An 18,002-nucleotide genomic window follows, 5' to 3' on the forward strand; every position below is an offset into this window, starting at 1 on the left:
TTGTTTGTTTTTATAGTGATTAAGATTATAACACAATGTTGACTGCTGTACCCCTATTTTTGACATTTTTACCTATTAAGTCTGTTTGTTTTGTTCACACATTGTTGTCAATATGATTGAATTTTATGCGACTGTCATACAAGTGAGAGGTTTGGCTAGCTATAAAACCAGGTTTAATCTATCATTTTCTACATAAGGAAATGCCTGTATCAGGTCAGGAATATGACAGTTGCTTTCCATTCGTTTGATGTGTTTGAGCTTTTGATATTTCCATTTGATAAGGGACTTTCTGATTTGAATTTTCCTTGGAGTTCAGTATTTTTGTTATTTTACTTTTTGTTAATTTCCTGAAGGACTTGTTCATCAAGACACTGTTTGCATTGAATATTGCTGAGATCTTAGTTAATCTTTAAAGAAAAGACAAAAACTTCTGAAATGCAGAATTTAGTATACGAAACAAGGGAAAGAGACATGTATTTGTGGTCTTATCCTTTTGACTAATGAAGGACAGTAGACTTTCTTTCAAAGATTAAACGCCTCATCGGGAAAACTCTGAGCTTAATTTGCGAAGAAAAATGCATAAATACAGCTATAATTAAATATGACGTTATCAAATTAGCCATCATCGGTCGACTTTACCAGACAAACAACAGTTGCGTTAGTTTTGTTGTAAAAATATAAAACAAAAATACATGTATAGTACTTTAATAATTTAATGGACAAATAAAGATATCTGCCACAATTGAACCAAAGCTCTGAAACAAATTTGCTTATCTTAAAATTTCAATTCAATAAATCATCCGACCAACCAAACTGATGCTATATAATATATGTTGGTGAAGCGATAAAGTTTAAAGAGTGACTATAAGATAATACAAAATAAGATAATTTTATTAACCAATCATGGTGCCCAAAATTTGAGCTATACAATCAAATGAATTACAAAATAAAGCACAGTAAATGATTAGAATGATTAGAATGATTAAAGTACATTTAAACTAAAAACATGAATACACATTCAAACAAAGTAACATGATTATAAACCATGTTATTGACAAAACATAAAGTTATTTTGGGTGCCACTGTGACCTAGAAAAATTACATAATTTTATAGTCCTAGGTCTATGGGAGACAACTCCTGATCGATTTTATGACATACATATTTGTTTTCTCTATTTTCTCAAACTACATTGATATTTTCGAAGAGTTTCTTTCGTTCTTCAAAAAGGGAGTGCAATAAATTAGATAAGTTTGAAGTAACAAACAAATCTTCAGATGAAAGAATCCAAACAAATTTCATTTCATCAGATAACCTTGAAAAATTTTTGAATTTAGAATTTAAATTAGACAGATGTTGAGATCTAGTATCTTATGTTACAGAATGTTTGAGATTGCCCTTCCCTTTGCTGATTGTTACGCAAAATTCTAATTGCTGTTTGTTTAAGTAAAAATAGTTTACGGTAATTTTCCACTGGATTTGTTCTACCAATTGATTTTTCAATTACGTTCTTGAATCTTCATATTCACAGCTTGTAATGCCAGGTTCTAACAAAATTATGTTATATTTTTAACATACATGTCAATAAATGTATCATAACTGTAGTAGTTTTAGATTTTACAAATCTCAAACATAAAAGAAAGATTATTGAAAAAAAAGCTAAATTATAGTGAAATGTATTTTAATTGCTGTTATTGACGTATATGCTTACATATCTTTTTATTCAATGGCATATTCAATTAGTTGAAATTATTCATGGGTTGAAAATATGTGAAGTTTGAGGATTTATTGATTGATCCTACAAACAAATATTTCAAAAATCCGATGAGCCTTTTCATTTCCCGCAGTATGTATGAATTTTCCATACGTCTCTGATATATATTCAATTTAATGCAATAGTTTCAATGGCACAAAATTTAGTTTCAACTTCATTAAGAAATAATAAACAAACAAAAAATCATGCCAACAATGTATCTCTACCTAAAGATTTTTTACTTATCTGATATTCTACAAGGAAAATCTCTTTCCTCTGTTTTATGTTATTTGCAAATCAATTAGATCGAATATATAGAATAAATATTTAACGTCAGAAAAGGATATGCACACATTTCATTCATTATAATACAAATGCTTGACAAATCAACATCTTTCGAAGTAAGAAGTGTCACTGGCTCCATTGGAAACCTCCTTGCTAGCTCCAAACAGGGAACAAGTGCCATCTGTCGTCATATTTAACCCAAGACAACTTTCGGTTCGTCTGCAGAAAAGGACACATTCCGTAAGTGACACTGTGTTCATATTTTTGTCAAGACTTTTAAAGCCTTGTCTGTTTGTCTTCTTGCAGTATGAACCTATGTGACACACAATTTTCTTTATTACATGCTATAATACTGACATATGCATTTACAGATGTAAACAGAAATATAGATTCCACTTTGAGAGTGGAGAAATATCGTAATACACAAGTTATAGTGGTGGAATCTGTTTCTCCAATGATTTTTATCCTTCCTTTTTCAAAGATTTGCAGAAAGTTGTGTTCTTTATATGTGACGTCATCAGGCATGGTCGCCTTTTTTCATGACGTCACAATAGGAAATTCAGAAGAAACCATGAAAATTTGACGTCATAATTAAGTTTCGACCAATCATTTTTCGAGAACAGATATTTCACTAGTGAGGAGAAATATTTTTCTCACACCGTTCAAGAAATGAGAAAATAGCACAAAAATTAGAGAAACGTGGTTCCATATATAATGACATATAACGAAACACGTACAATAATTATGTCTATACGAAAAATAAATCAAGCTTGTATCAATTAATTTACCATTATAGATGTTTTTTTTTTATTTCTTTCGTCAAATATGCTCCATCAGGATTATGAGGAAGATCGACTGAAAACGGCAATACAAATGTTTTATGGTTACCATTACGAATTGCTTGACCTCATGATCAACTAACGAGATACATGTCGTCGCGGATATCTTGAGATACTAGTTAAATTAAAGTCGTCTTAATTATGTAAATTTACCGATTGTGTTCTATTCTCTATATTGACATATTGACTGAGGATGGATTTACCTTGCGGGTAATTTTGTACAACTTTTTGGAATTTTCTGTTTCTAATGCTCTTCAACTTTGTGTTTTTTTGGGCTTTCATGTGTTTTGATTCTAGCGCCACCGATGAGTCAGGTCTTTGCGACTGGCTTCTTTTATTTTAAGCCTGGTATCTTTGTTGAGTTTTTTACCTTGTAGACGCCACCAGTCTGTCATCTTTTTTAGTTTACGCGGTTTCCTTGGTTCCTCGGTATATTAAAGATGGAATAAAACCAACGTTGATTCTCATTTACTCACTTTGTTGAGACGTTAATGGTATATCTGTTCATCTATAGTGTTTAATTTATCACTGTATTTGTTATTTTGGAGATTTTTAGAATTTAAGGAGTTAAAAGTATTACATGATTTGATACTTTGAATAAAAGAAGGTTTATATTCATAATATTGCTTTACCTTCATTAGGATTATTGTCAATGAAAATTTCAACTTCGCACAAATTTAGTGCATTTCCTTTTGGATGTTCTCGGTGTTCCTTAGATATCTTGACGTATCGTCCTCGTATGCTTGATGTGCAGGCAACATTGAGTATACTTGGAGCCGTATCTACATAATTTATCACTGTATTTGTTATTTTGGAAATTTTTAGAATTTAAGGAGTTAAAAGTATTACATGATTTGATACTTTGAATAAAACAAGGTTAATATTGCTTTACCTTCATTAGGATTATTGTCAATGAAAATTTCAACTTCGCACAAAGTTAGTGCATTTCCTTTTGGATGTTCTCGGTGTTCCTAAGTTATCTTGACGTATCGTCCTCGTATGCTTGATGTGCAGGCAACATTGAGTATACTTGGAGCCGTATCTACATAATGATAACAGAGTTGTACCCCTTCCTGGTCAAAACCTTCCCATGTTGCTAGAGTCGGATTGTAAATATAAATGAAGAAATTCGTCAAACGATCACCTATGAAAAAAGAGCATGCATAAAGTTTTTTTGGAGTATATCAAAGTGCAAGTAAAAATTTTCCCAATTCAATATCAGGTTTTTTGTTAACATATATGGTCAAATTCGGAAAGTTCATCAAACTTAGGAAAATTTAAAGTTAGGGAGTCTCAGTGAGTTTGATTAAAATGTGCCCCGATATCATATATTATCAATACTCAACATTGCCAAAAATTTATGAAAATTATATATCTTTAACCATTTGTTGTTTGTTTATATGATTAAAAAAAAAAAACGACATCGTTGTGTTAGAATCGACGCATGAAACGGTGGGACTTTAACATTTTTTAAAGATTTAATTTCAGTTTTTTAAAAGATTGACAATGGTTTAATGTTTAAAAAAAATAAGAAGACTTACTACAACAGTCTTGTCGGTTGTAGATCTTGAGGTCGGTAATATCAAACTCATTTCCAAGATCAACTGCCCACCAGTTTATTGCCTTATTCATCAATGTGTGTGCACATTGTCCCACAGCCATATTATATGGATATTGGTTCCTATTACCATCAACTGCGAGGGTCGCTGGCCAAAAATATACCCTGTAGTTATATGTTGAACTTTGTTTTGCAATTTTATTAAGAGCCACGTTTTCTCTTAATGCTGAAAAATAAGAATGACATGGTTTTTGTACATTGGCTTACCATAAATTATTCCTAGGAATGAATGAATGAATGTATATTTTAATATCAAAATATAACATGAATTATAACAAAAAATTCTGTGTAAATATAGAAATGGTTTTCATCCAGCCAAATCAATCTACAATGCAAAAAACATTTTCAAATTTCAACAGGTATTTAGAAAAGCCATTGCTTATAACTTCATGCTCTTAAATTTCGTTGGAAATGTTAAAATACCTAGGAACACAAAACGGGTGATAGCCATGATCTCAATTGCTTTAATTTAATAGCAACTATAGAGCCAGTGCGTCCTGAAAAGCAGACAGCAATGTATATTTGTAAGCTTTGATATGAAACGTTTCTATGACGGCTAGCATTTTGTTCGATTATATTTTAAGACTATTGTCCTTAAATGTACAATGTTCATAAATCCTCCCAATAATTTGATAAACAAACATCGGCTCCTATTGGATGTGAACCTTTGACTTTTCGTGTTGTCTACATTGATAGCTTGCATAACCTTTTACATTCGTATATGTATAAGTCACGAAATCAAACTTTTTCAACAAATAACTCTCCTACTAGTATTTGATATGAAGCACATTTATTTCTCTCAGTTTAGGGAGGCGGAAAAAACTAGCTTTTCTGGTATTGTTGTTGTAAATTTCTAAATTTTTACTTTTAACAAACTGTGCGCATATCTTCAAGTCCTCTAGTATATTTTTTAGTGTCCCCGCCTGTAACGCGGGAGATCAGGATTTGATGTCCTCCCGGAGAGGATATTATATTTGTTATATCCTCATAACATGTCTAAAAAAAAGCTTATTGGCATGCAGTCACAAGTTGACATATATATATATATATATATGTGCCAATAAAACATTTAACAAAAACCTGGTTTCTGACTTTCCGACGTTTGGTTGCTTTCTAATCTGTTCAGACATTTCTTTTTAATGCATTTTCAAAATTTTCGTTATATACTTGCTCCAAAAGGGTGTGTTAAAAAGCATTGACAAAAATCTTTCCGAGTCTGCCGGGATTCGAACCATGAATCCGTAGTCATACGCATTGTCAGTTGCACCACATGCCCTTAAAGTATAGTGTAACAAATCCTTTGGATATGATAAATAGCATACGAAGTATACGTTTTACCTTCCACAAGAAATTGTGCATTTCTTCTCTAGTTTTTTTTTTACCTTTATTCCAGTGGTGATATTTTGACTGAATATGTACTTAAAACTGTTTTTCCATGTTTGAATACTAAATCATATTTCTGCTATTTTTCAATTGATAATACAATTATTAATAATAACCTTGTTTTCAATGTATGAATGAACAGGTAAAATTGTGTTTGTTGGTCTATCGATTTGAATCGCAAATAAATGGATCAGTATATAAAGTGGTGTATTACTGTATTGATTTCATTATGTTTGCTTAGTTGTCCTTGATCGTTCTTCTATGTTTCATAATGTTAACTAACTTATTACAACTTTTGTATTCTATGTAGCATTATTGCGTCAGCATCAAAGTTCATTTTGATGTCGACTACGGACCTGCATTATCTGTCACATCCTTATGTTCGCCTAAAACTAAGTGGTCATTCACTTTAAAAGAATTGAATGCTTCTTTTTATAATATTATTGTGGTGTAAAAGCGTTGACCGAAGAACTTTCGCTTCATATTAAAGATGTGTGCTCGATCAACGCTTTTACAATCATAAAAAGTTATAAAAAGAAGCATTCAATTCGTATAAATACATTTTTATGCTACAATTATGAAATTATGAAATCAATAGTTATATCAAGCTCATCGTCTGTTTTTTCTATGCATTGTCTTAACATTGTCACGGATAGCACGTAAATATTTTCGATTTCGCAAGGTACACTATATAAATATCAGTCCGATTATGGTATTAAGAATATTATGTCAGAAACCCAGAAGACTCTAAAGTCAAACGTTTTCATGCTTTTTGTACGTTTCGGAATGGAATCAATTGAACAAAACAAATATTTTCAAATGAAACCCGTGATTGGTTGGTATATTATTGAAGAAATCACAAATACCCCTTTGAAGGTCATCATTGACCTAAAAATTGCCACTGGAAATATGGCAATTTCGAAGCACATTGCATGAAAGGCTAATCATATTGACACATTTTTTGTATCACTTATTCATAATACACTCCCGTTCAGTGTGAAACGGGAAATATCACTTCATACGGAACATGGATAACAGGCATCAGTCAAAAGAGAATATAACTTGATAAAATTATTATCAATTTTGTTAAAATAAAGCAAACATAATAATGTTAAATTGATGGAAAATGTTGTCATATTTCAAACAATTAGATAATGTAACTTTGAATGACGATTCTGTTGTATTTAACATAAAAATACGACGACGACCTTGCCTGTAGATGTTCTTTGTTGGGTTTTTTTTTTCGTTTGGGTGAGCTGTCTTAATAACATTTCCTACATCTTCTTTGATTCATATTTTGCTACTCATTATATTAGACGGTCTGGATGGGGGAACCTATTCTGTAAATCCAATCTAGACCCTCATATTAGACGTCACAACATATTCTTACCTTGTAGTCCAACTGCGGAAAAAACTATCAAAATAGCGACGTGAAATTTCATCTTGACTATGTGAGTTATAGTTCAAAGCAATTGTTGGACATATCGAACAGACAGCATATGTCCTGTTGCTATCAAAACTCTTGAAATTTAACAAAACAATGATATATACATATATAGACATCAACCAATCAGAGGTTTTATTTGAAAGAAAGAATGATTTAAATCCCATGTTTAGAATGAGTGGCTATCATTTTCGAGTGAAATGCTATATCAAAATGACGCAGTGTTTAAAAACAAAATACCATTTAAAATTTATTATATGATTTAAAGTCATTGTAGTAGAGCGGCGAATGTTGAAAAAGACACTTAGTTAACGAGTTTAGATTACCTAAATACTTCATGGAATATTAATGTCCTAAAATGTCTATCGATTAGTCAACTTCAAAAAAATATTTGTCGTAAATGTCAAATGTGATGCCAATGACGTTAAAAACGACCTAAACTGACGTTACCCAACTGTCATCGAAGACTACACTACTGTTTCGATAGACTTATCTCATAATTAACCCTGTTCTAAACATGATTTGTGAACTAAATTGGTTAATATGGTTGCCCTTGAACTTCATACATTATAAGGGCATTTTTAATAACTGATATATTTAAAGCACAAGATCATCTGAAAATGGTGGAAAGAAAACACAAAAAAGTCACTGTTTTTCACTTAGAATTATTTGCACGTGCAATAAATGTGTATTTTAAAGGTACAGCCTTAAACATGTTAAAGCCGTCGTTTAATACTTCAATCGACCCGATTTACTTTTTGAAGAAAATTAGTAATAAGTAATATAATTGGTTAAACATCTGCATTTTATGAAATTTCAATTCCGGATATTTGTCACACATGAACCGACACTGTTCTGATTTCTAGTTATAAGCCCACATTAGGCAATTTTGCGATGGTCATTTGAAGTTATTATCACGCGTATTTCTTGATTACTTTAGAATTTCTAAAGCTTTGCGATTTATTTATTTTTTTAGGTATTGTTGTTTAGTCGTGTTTGTTGAATTTAACCGTGAAAGAGACAATTATTGTAGGGTGTGTTGGTTTTCTGATGTATTCGATCTGTTGGATATTCAAGTAAAAGGACAATTACACTAGTTCGTTAAAACTGGCTCTGTCCTATGCCAAGAAAATGTGCTCTGAAGTTGGAGTTGACAAATAAAATTGAGAATGGAAACGGGGAATGTGTCAAAGAGACAACAACCCGACCAAAGAGCATAAAACAGTCCAAGGCCACCAATGGGTCCTCCACACAGCGAGAAAATCCCGCACTCGGAGACGGGCTTCAGCTGACACCTAAACAAAAATGTGTACTGGTTCAGAGAAAATTGACGTCACACTAAACTCCGAAACATATAAATGAACAAAAATTAAAAAAACATACAAGACTAACGAAGGCCAGGGGTTCCTGACTTGGGACAGGCGCAAAAATGCGGCGGGGTTAAACATGCTTTGTAAGATTTCAACCCGCCCCTATACCTCTAGCCAATGAAGAATAAGCAAACACACAGCAATACGCACAGCAAAACTCAGTTTAAAAGAAGTCCGAGTCCGTTGTTAGAATAGGTAACAAAAGAAACTAAGAAATACATTACCTGCACATTTTTTTTTGCTGAAATTTTAAGAATAGCAACAGAATGTAGAAAAAAAGTCTCCTAAATGCTGCAGCAGTGAGACGTGATGATTTAGTTATTTATTTATTTTAATTTTCTGTGTTTTTGTTTGATATTTTTCTGCTTTGTATCGATCTGATGAGTTAAGCCTATTTCAACTGATTTTTATAGTTTGATCTTATGTTGTGCTGTTACACCACTGTCCCAGGTTAGGGGAGGGTTGAGCGCTCACAAACATGTTTAACCCCGCCACATTCCTTATGTGCCTGTCCCAAGTCAGGAGCCTGTAGTTCAGTGGTTGTCGTTGGTTCATGTCTGTCATATTTGATTTTCGTAAATTTTTTTGTTATAAATTAGGCCGTTAATTTTCTCAATTGAATAGTTTCATATTTTTCATGTCGGGGCCTTTTATAGCCGACTATACGGTATGGGTTTTTCTCATTGTTGAAGGCCGTGCGGTTGCCTATAGTTGCTTACATCCACTTTATATGAATTTTGGTGGATAGTTGTCTCATTGGCAATCATACCACATCTCCGTATTTTTATATGTAATGATACGTAAACTGATTCAACCATATTTAGGTATCACAGGTCTTGATTTAAATAAAATTGAGAATGGAAACGGGGAATGTGTCAATGAGACAACACCTCGACCAAAGAGCAGAAAACAGCTCAAGACCACCAATAGGTCTTATACACAGCGAGAAAATCCCGCATCTGGAGGTGGGCTTTAGCTGGCCCCTAAAAAAAATGTATACTGATTCAGAGAAAATGGACGTCACACTAAACTCCGAAACATATAAATGAACCAAAATTAAAAAAAAACATTCAAGACTAACAAAGGCAAGAGGTTCCTGACTTGCGACAGGCGCAAAAATGCGGCGGGGTTAAACATGTTTTGTGAGATCTCAACTCTCTCCCTATACCTCTAGCCAATGTAGAATAAACAAACACACAGCAATACGCAAGCTACACAAGTAAACCGAATTTGAAATCAGTAGCACGACTGAAAAGGAAGCACCAGATATGAAGCCAGATTTATCCAATTTTATGTGGTTGAAAGTAATCTTGACGCGGCCTCTCGATACATTAAAGTGTATAATTTGCAAGAAAATGTCTCATAGAATTTGAAAACATTTCATACCGTGCTGGAAGATTAGCAACTCTAAATGATGATGCTGTTAGAGCAGGCGACGCTGATATGATATACCGAATAAAGCATGAGAATTTTCTCAATAACTGAGTTTATCATGCTGCATGTTTGATCACATGTTTGGCATAAAGACCAAATTACACAAAGAGTACTTACAAGTATAGACAAAGACCTTATTCCTACAAAAAGACTCGTTATTTTATCAATGTTGATAATGTACAAGTCTTCTTACCAAATAACATTAGTAAGACCTACTGTAATTACTATAAATTCAAGGCTAAATTTAAGAAGCACTATATTGATAGTGCTATAGATGATGCTAGGGTGTTTGTAACTGCGTTATACAAATTAAAATATAAGTTCAATAAATCGCACAAAAAAATTAAATTTGATAAGACAACAGTTGGCTATATATAAAGATAAAAGTGTAACAAAGCTTCCGCCATGTGAGTGAGTGTTTAAGCAACACGTACTACATTTGTACGTGCACTATGGAAAAGCAAAGTTTGGGTGTAGCCAAATGTTGCCATCCCAAATATTGGCACGCCATGTAAGAGGCAGTTTTCTTTGAAGGACAAATGACATCAGACTCTCTACAAGACCTTATTTGTTCGTATAAGGTGGAAAGCATGCGAAAACAGCATGCGTTAACAAGGAGCAGCGAATCATTTCTAAAACGATATTACGAGAAAAAATACTCGTATGTCATGAACATTTCAGTATAACTTACGTTCAATTTTAGTCGTAAGATTTCTTGATGAAAGAGTCGTTGGTGGCCTGTTGCAAGGCGAAATTTTTGTCCCTATCCAATATACCCTCATATTCCAGTGGCAGTCCAAATTTCCCCCACCTTCATCCCGAACGTCCTCTGTTACAGGACATACCTATTGTATTAATTGTTAATGTGTTCTCGTCCTGAAAATGCATGAAATATTTGCCACTGGACGTTAAGCAACATCAATCAATCAATCTTTCTTGCACGACTTTGTGTTTTGTCAAAATGTGGGTAATTGTAACAATGTCCAGGCCGTACCAGCCGACATAGCTGATGGCACAGATGACATATCATGAACATTATTTATTGGAAATATTTTCTAACTAAATTGGGGTATTCCACGTTCATGTCGTATGTGAATTTCAACTTTCTATGTACTTTTTCGACGTTTTATTTTGTATATGAAAACAGTCATGTCTAACTTTTTGAATTTGTCATAAACCGCTTGCATTTATTACAGTACCGTCGAATGAAAGTTAATCGTAGTTGTCACTTCATTAACGCATGCTTCTGAACATGAATGAAATACAAAATTATCGTGTATTGAGACTAACTACGAATTGTTTTCAAGAAAACTCAGTGACATGCCGAATCCTGGAAAACTGAGATGAAATCTAACCTGCAAATGTTGTTGGATTTTATAACAATATATTTCGGATACTCTATTAATACCTATAATTCTCAAATGTATGTATATTTTGTCCAGAAATGCTATTTATCGAGGTCGAAGATCAAGGTCATTCCGTTGCAGTTATTAATCAGGCGTTGAAATTTCCATCAAACGTGTTACCTTCGAAAAAGTTGAATAATACGTTATTCTGACGTCATGTGCAAATATGAAACACATTTAAGTCGGAACTTAAGCATTGATAAATAATACTACTTGCATAATTTATTGAATGGATTATTGATTTTGAAAAAATATGCAATTTGTTTCTCTAGATGAAAATAGGAATTTTTTAGTGATGACCTTTGACCTTGATTTAAGGCACGATGGCACCAGCTTTCATATTTACGACACATATTTTCAAAAAGTACACGATTTAAGCTTTACAATGAGCTATTATAATGCCATGAGGTATGTAGGTAATTCAAATTTCTAAAATTGCCTTTTCCGCCGCTCCACTATTGTATCTCAATTTTGTTTTCATGGTAGTATTGATCATTTTTTTTTATCACTAATAGGTTTTTTTGATGGTTATTATTTTTCCATGAAATTGGTCTCAACAGAACATTATTTTTCGACCGTTGGGAAAAGAACAATATCATTTTACTGAGAACTTTTTACCTAAGTTAAATAACATTTAATTTATTTTTTCTAAGTTACTTTCATTATTGCATCAAAACACTGCGCTTTGGATTACAATAAAACATTCATGATCAGATTAGATCTTAAGCATGCATCTTATTACGCCGTCCAGACTTTGATCTTGACGAAGGTGATATGTTTCAAAAGGTCTGCATCACAAACATTTACAGGATGTGTGCGACTTGAAGATGTACAAATATATAGGTGTCTATATATTGGACAATAATTTGTGAATAAGATTTTACTGTGCGGACATTGCTAATTTCATTAGGCTTAGAAACCTGGGGTTTTCTTTATGGATTCTTCAAGCTTTATATATTTTTGTAAAGGCTAGCTTTGATACATTTTTTGTAAATATAATGTCCTGTATTCTTACTTTACTTTAGCTACCGATCTAACTAATGCCCTTCATTATTGGAGGAAATGAAGATATGTAAATATATATCGTGTTTTATTTTTTAGTAATTATTCTTTAATATTCAGCTTGTAATAATTTTTAGGTATTTAACAATGAAACTGCAGAAAATGAGAATAGAGGAGCATCATAAATAAATAACTGCTATTTAAAATTGTATGGATAAACGCAACAACATATTAAATAAGTGCAAAAAAGTTAAAATATTCAAGAATATTTAATAAAAAATATTTATATAGAAAAAAGGGGGGTCCATTCCCAAAGTGCCTGTGTGTAAATGATATTACCCTATGTTTTCTTTTTCGGTATATTTTATCTCTTGAGACACATTCTTCTAGGAAATATAGCGGTCCAGCTCTAAAAATTTCTTGCATCGATGCGAATTTAACACTATGCGTAGCATATATATACCCAGTATTGTCTATAACCTACTGTGTGTTAGTTTATATTAGGTTTATATTAGGTCCCAGGTGACAATGCCAATGCCTGGAATATTATAGTTCATGTGTCTCTAGTTACGGGCGATACTAAAAACATTCAACTTTGGCCTTGAAAATCAATGAGCCTCTAGTCGTCTCTATACTGAATTTTTGTAAACCAAATATAGTACAGATCAATTGAGATACTTAAGCTATACTGTGTCCATAAGTGTAAACGGACGGACGCATGGACATTTTCGTTACAAAATCCTCTCTGCAACTTTGTCGCAAAGGGATAGTAAAATATAGAGGCATCCCCATCCCCCCTCCCCCATATATATAACTTTTCATTATATACTTGCTCCAAAAGGGTGTGTTAAAAAGCATTGACAAAAATCTTTCCGAGTCTGCCAGGATTCGAACCTTGAATCCGTAGTCAGACGCGTTGTCAGTTGCGCCACATGCCCTTAAAGTATAGTGTAACAAATCCTTTGGATATGATAAATAGCATACGAAGTATACGTTTTACCTTCCACAAGAAATTGTGCATTTCTTCCCTAGTTTTTTTTTACCTTTATTCCAGTGGTGATATTTTGACTGAATATGTACTTAAAACTGTTTTTCCATGTTTGAATACTAATTCATATTTCTGCTATTTTTCAATTGATAATACAATTATTAATAATAACCTTGTTTCAAGGTATGAATGAACAGTTAAAATTGTGTTTGTAGGTCTATCGATTTGAATCGCAAATAAATGGATCAGTATATGAAGTGGTATATTACTGTATTGATTTCATTATGTTTGCTTAGTTGTTCTAGATCGTTTTTCTATGTTTCATAATGTTAACTAACTTATTACAACTTTTGTATTCTATGAAGCATTATTGCGTGAGCATCAATCTAATTAAAATATAGAACTCGGATTTCGTTATAAACTGTAGTATAACGAAATCCGAGTTCTATATTTTAATTAGATTGCGTCAGCATCAAAGTTCATTTTGATGTCGACTACGGACCTGTCATTATCTGTCACATCCTTATGTTCGCTTAAAACTAAGTGGTCATTCACTTAAAAAGAATTGAATGCTTCTTTTTATAATATTATTGTGGTATAAAAGCGTTGACCGAAGAACTTTCGCTTCATATTAAAGATGTGTGCTCGATCAACGCTTTTACAATTCTAAAAAGTTATAAAAAGAAGCATTCAATTCGTATAAATACATTTTTATGCTACAATTATGAAATTATGAAATTAATAGTTGTATCAAGCTCTTCGTCTGTTTTTTCTATGCATTGTCTCAACATTGTCACGGATAGCACGTAAATATTTTCGATTTCGCAAGGTACACTATATAAATATCAGTCCGATTACAGTATTAAGAATATTATGTCAGAAACCCAGAAGACTCTAAAGTCAAACGTTTTCATGCTTTTTGTACGTTTCGGAATGGAATCAATTGAACAAAACAAATATTTTCAAATGAAACCCGTGATTGGTTGGTATATTATTGAAGAAATCACAAATACCCCTTTGAAGGTCATCATTGACCTAAAAATTGCCACTTGAAATGTGGCAATTTCGAAGCCCATTGCATGAAAGGCAAATCATATTGACACTTATTCATAATACACTCCCGTTCAGTGTGAAACGGGAAATATCACTTCATACGGAAAATGGATAACAGGCATCAGTCAAAAGAGAATATAACTTGATAAAATTATTATCAATTTTGTTAAAATAAAGCAAACATAATAATGTTAAATTGATGGAAAATGTCATGTTTCAAACAATTAGATAATGTAACTTTGAATGATGATTCTGTTGTATTTAACATAAAAATACGACGACGATCGTACTTTGACCTGTAGATGTTCTTTGTTGGTTTTTTTTTGTCGTTTGGGTGAGCTTGTCTAAATAACATATCCTACGCCTTCTTTGATTCATATTTTGCTACTCATTCTATTAGAGGGTCTGGATGGGGGAACCTCATTTCTTTATTCCTTTCTCATCACTTGGCGGCCGTCGTCCGTCGTCGTCGTTAACTTTTGTTGAGCTCTACCAATTGTTCATATACCTCAAAACTGTCAGACGAATTCCTATAGGAGTTATTGCCTTTCAATGACAAATTTTACCATTTTTTTCACTTTTGCCTATTATCTTAAAAAGTATAATAGTTAGAGAGAAACTTTAAATTGCAAAGATGGTAAGTTCTACAAATAAGTCTAATATGGTCGAAATCGTCAGCAGACTCCTTTTTAGAGTCATTGCCCTTTGATGATGATTTTTACGATTTTTTTTGGCGTTTTTGGCTTATATCTTTAAAATATATTAGATAGATTGATCCTTAAATAAGCAAAAATGATCAGCAAGACAAGATCTACAATTAAAACAATATGGAGGAAATCGTCCGACGACTCCTTATTCATGTTATTGGAGTTATTGCCCTTTCATGACGATTTTTACCATTTTTTTTGCGTTTTGTTTTATATGATAAAAATTATAATAGATAAATAGACATCTTTACAAAAATGATCAACAAGGCAAGATCTACTAACAAGTCAAACTTTGCCGATATAGTTAGTAAACTGTCACTCTTTAAAGGAGTGATTGCCCTTAAATGAGGATTTTTTTTACCCTCTTTGTGTTTTGAGCAAATACTAAAGAAGATAGAGAGAAACTAAACAGACTAAATGATCAGCAATACAAGGTCAACAAAACAGAGATTTTTGTCATGAATTCTATTCTCGTCTACAATGTTGGAGAGTGTCCTTTGTTGAATATGCACATAGACCAAGTTGAGAGACACAGGCTCTTAATAGCCTCTAGTTTTAATATCATTTTTCTCTGTTCTTATTTATTTTACCCATTATTCTCTATTCTTTATATTTAAGCACCCCATTATTCTCTATTTTTGTTGTTGCCTACTTTACTCTATTCTTTCTTTGTTGTTGAATTTTTTCTGCATCTTTTGCCAAATATTCGCTATTCTGTAAACCCCATCCAAACCCTCATATTAGACGTCACAACATATTCTTACCTTGTAGTCCAACTGCGGAAAAAACTATCAAAATAGCGACGTGAAATTTCATCTTGACTATGTGAGTTATAGTTCAAAGCAATTGTTGGACATGTCGAATAGACAGCTTATGTCCTGTTGCTATCAAAACTCTTGAAATATAACAAATCAATGATATATACATATATAGACATCAACCAATCAGAGGTTTTATTTGATGGAAAGAATGATTTAAAACCCATGTTTAGAATGAGTGGCTATCATTTTCGAGTGAAATGCTATATCCAAAATGACGCAGTGTTTAAAAACAAAATATCATTTAAAATTTATTATATGATTTAAAGTCATTGTAGTAGAGCGGCGAATGTTGAAAAAGACACTTAGTTAAAGAGTTTAAATTACCTAAATACTTCATGGAATATTATTGTCCTGAAATGTCTATCGATTAGTCAACTTCAAAAAAATATTTGTCGTAAATTTCAAATGTGATGCCAATGACGTTAGAAACGACCTTAACTGACGTTACCCAACTGTCATCGAAGACCACACTACTGTTTCGATAGACTTATCTCATAATTAACCCTGTTCTAAACATGATTTGTAGTCTAAATTGGCTAATATGGTTACCCTTGAACTTCATACATTATAAGGGCATTTTTAATAACTGATATATTTAAAGCACAAGAGCATCTGAAATGGTGGGAAAAAAAAACACAAAAAAGTCACTGTTTTTCACCTAGAATTATTTGTACGTGCAATAAATGTGTATTTTAAAGGCACAACCTTAAAGCCGTCGTTTTATACTTCAATCGACCCGATTTACTTTTTGAAGAAAATTAGTAATAAGCAATATTATTGGTTAAACATCTGCATTTTATAAAATTTCATTTCCGGATATTTGTCACACATGAACCGACACTGTTTTGGTTTCTAGTTATAAGCCCACATTAAGGTACCAGTCTTGTATTACAACTCCAGTTTCCGGTGCATGTCAAAACATGGCGTGAAATAAAATAGTCCATTTTTTTCTGAATTTTTTTCTGGACTCAATTTTTTCTGTTTGATTAAAAGTTTATGCTGAATTGAAACATATGTTTAATCAACAGAAAATATTGCATCTTTTTGGGGATATCAAACCAGGAAAGTGGAAAGATATCATGTTTACTGGAAGTGGTGCGGCATAGTAAAAACAGCAAACAAAGAGTAGAAAAAATTAATTTTGACTTCAGGGTTACATAACTTTTTATTCTTCGTGGCATGACCCACTTTTTTTTTTATTAAATCACAATTTCACATTACTACATACATGATATGCACATGAAAAACATTTTCTATGTAGCATTTTATTTTAAAATTTTTTCAAAGATCAGCTGTTTTGCATGTAAGCCTATGGAGCAGTCAATTACAAGACTGCAACCGTAAGCAATTTTGCGATGGTCATTTGAAGTTATTATCACGCGTATTTCTTGTTTACTTTAGAATTTCTAAAGCTTTGCGATTTATTTATTTTTTTAGGTATTGTTGTTTAGTCGTGTTTGTTGAATTTAAACGTGAAAGTGACAATCATTGTAGGGTGTTTTGGTTTTCAGGTGTATTCGATCTGGTGGATATTGAAGTAAAAGGACAATTACACTAGTTCGTTAAAACTGGCTCCGTCCTATGCCAAGAAAAGGTGCTTTGAAGTTGGAGTTGACAAATAAAATTGAGAATGGAAACGGGGAATGTGGCAAAGAGACAACAACCCGACCAAAGAGCATAAAACAGTCCAGCTTCAGCTGGCTCCTAAACAAAAATGTGTACTGGTTCAGAGAAAATGGACGTCACACTGAAACCAAAATTAAAAAAAACACAGAAGACTAACAAAGGCAAGAGGTTCCTGACTTGGGACAGGCGCAAAAATGCGGCGGCGTTAAACATGTTTTGTGAGATCTCAACCCTCCCCCTATACCTCTAGCCAATGTAGAATAAACAAACACACA

At 32.6% G+C, this 18,002-nt stretch overlaps 1 protein-coding gene across 1 annotated transcript; it reads right to left on the reverse strand.

Annotated features, from left to right (window-relative positions):
* Nucleotides 1-876: 876 nt before the first annotated feature.
* LOC127714009 (fucolectin-1-like) lies at nucleotides 877-16,164 on the reverse strand. The gene is made up of 5 exons (XM_052219958.1): nucleotides 16,045-16,164; nucleotides 4,417-4,659; nucleotides 3,849-4,019; nucleotides 3,508-3,678; nucleotides 877-2,349 (listed from the first exon to the last, which is right to left on the reverse strand). Exons 1-5 carry the CDS (start codon nucleotides 16,094-16,096, stop codon nucleotides 2,138-2,140), a joined length of 849 nt encoding a protein of 282 aa, XP_052075918.1. The 5' UTR covers nucleotides 16,097-16,164; the 3' UTR covers nucleotides 877-2,137.
* Nucleotides 16,165-18,002: the final 1,838 nt, after the last annotated feature.

The sequence above is a fragment of the Mytilus californianus genome, unplaced genomic scaffold, assembly GCF_021869535.1.
Source record: "Mytilus californianus isolate M0D057914Y unplaced genomic scaffold, xbMytCali1.0.p SCAF_9, whole genome shotgun sequence".
In the NCBI taxonomy this organism is placed as follows: Eukaryota; Metazoa; Mollusca; class Bivalvia; order Mytilida; family Mytilidae; genus Mytilus; species Mytilus californianus.

Excerpts from the sequence above, each read along its gene's own strand:
- LOC127714009 (XM_052219958.1), bottom strand. The coding sequence starts at position 16,096 with ATGAAATTTCACGTCGCTATTTTGATAGTTTTTTCCGCAGTTGGACTA. Across the intron at positions 4,020-4,416 it reads CAACCGACAAGACTGTTGTA|GTGATCGTTTGACGAATTTC; the intron begins GTAAGTCTTCTT and ends CTTTTTTCATAG. Across the intron at positions 3,679-3,848 it reads ACGATACGTCAAGATAACTT|ATACAGTGATAAATTATGTA; the intron begins AGGAACACCGAG and ends CCAAAATAACAA.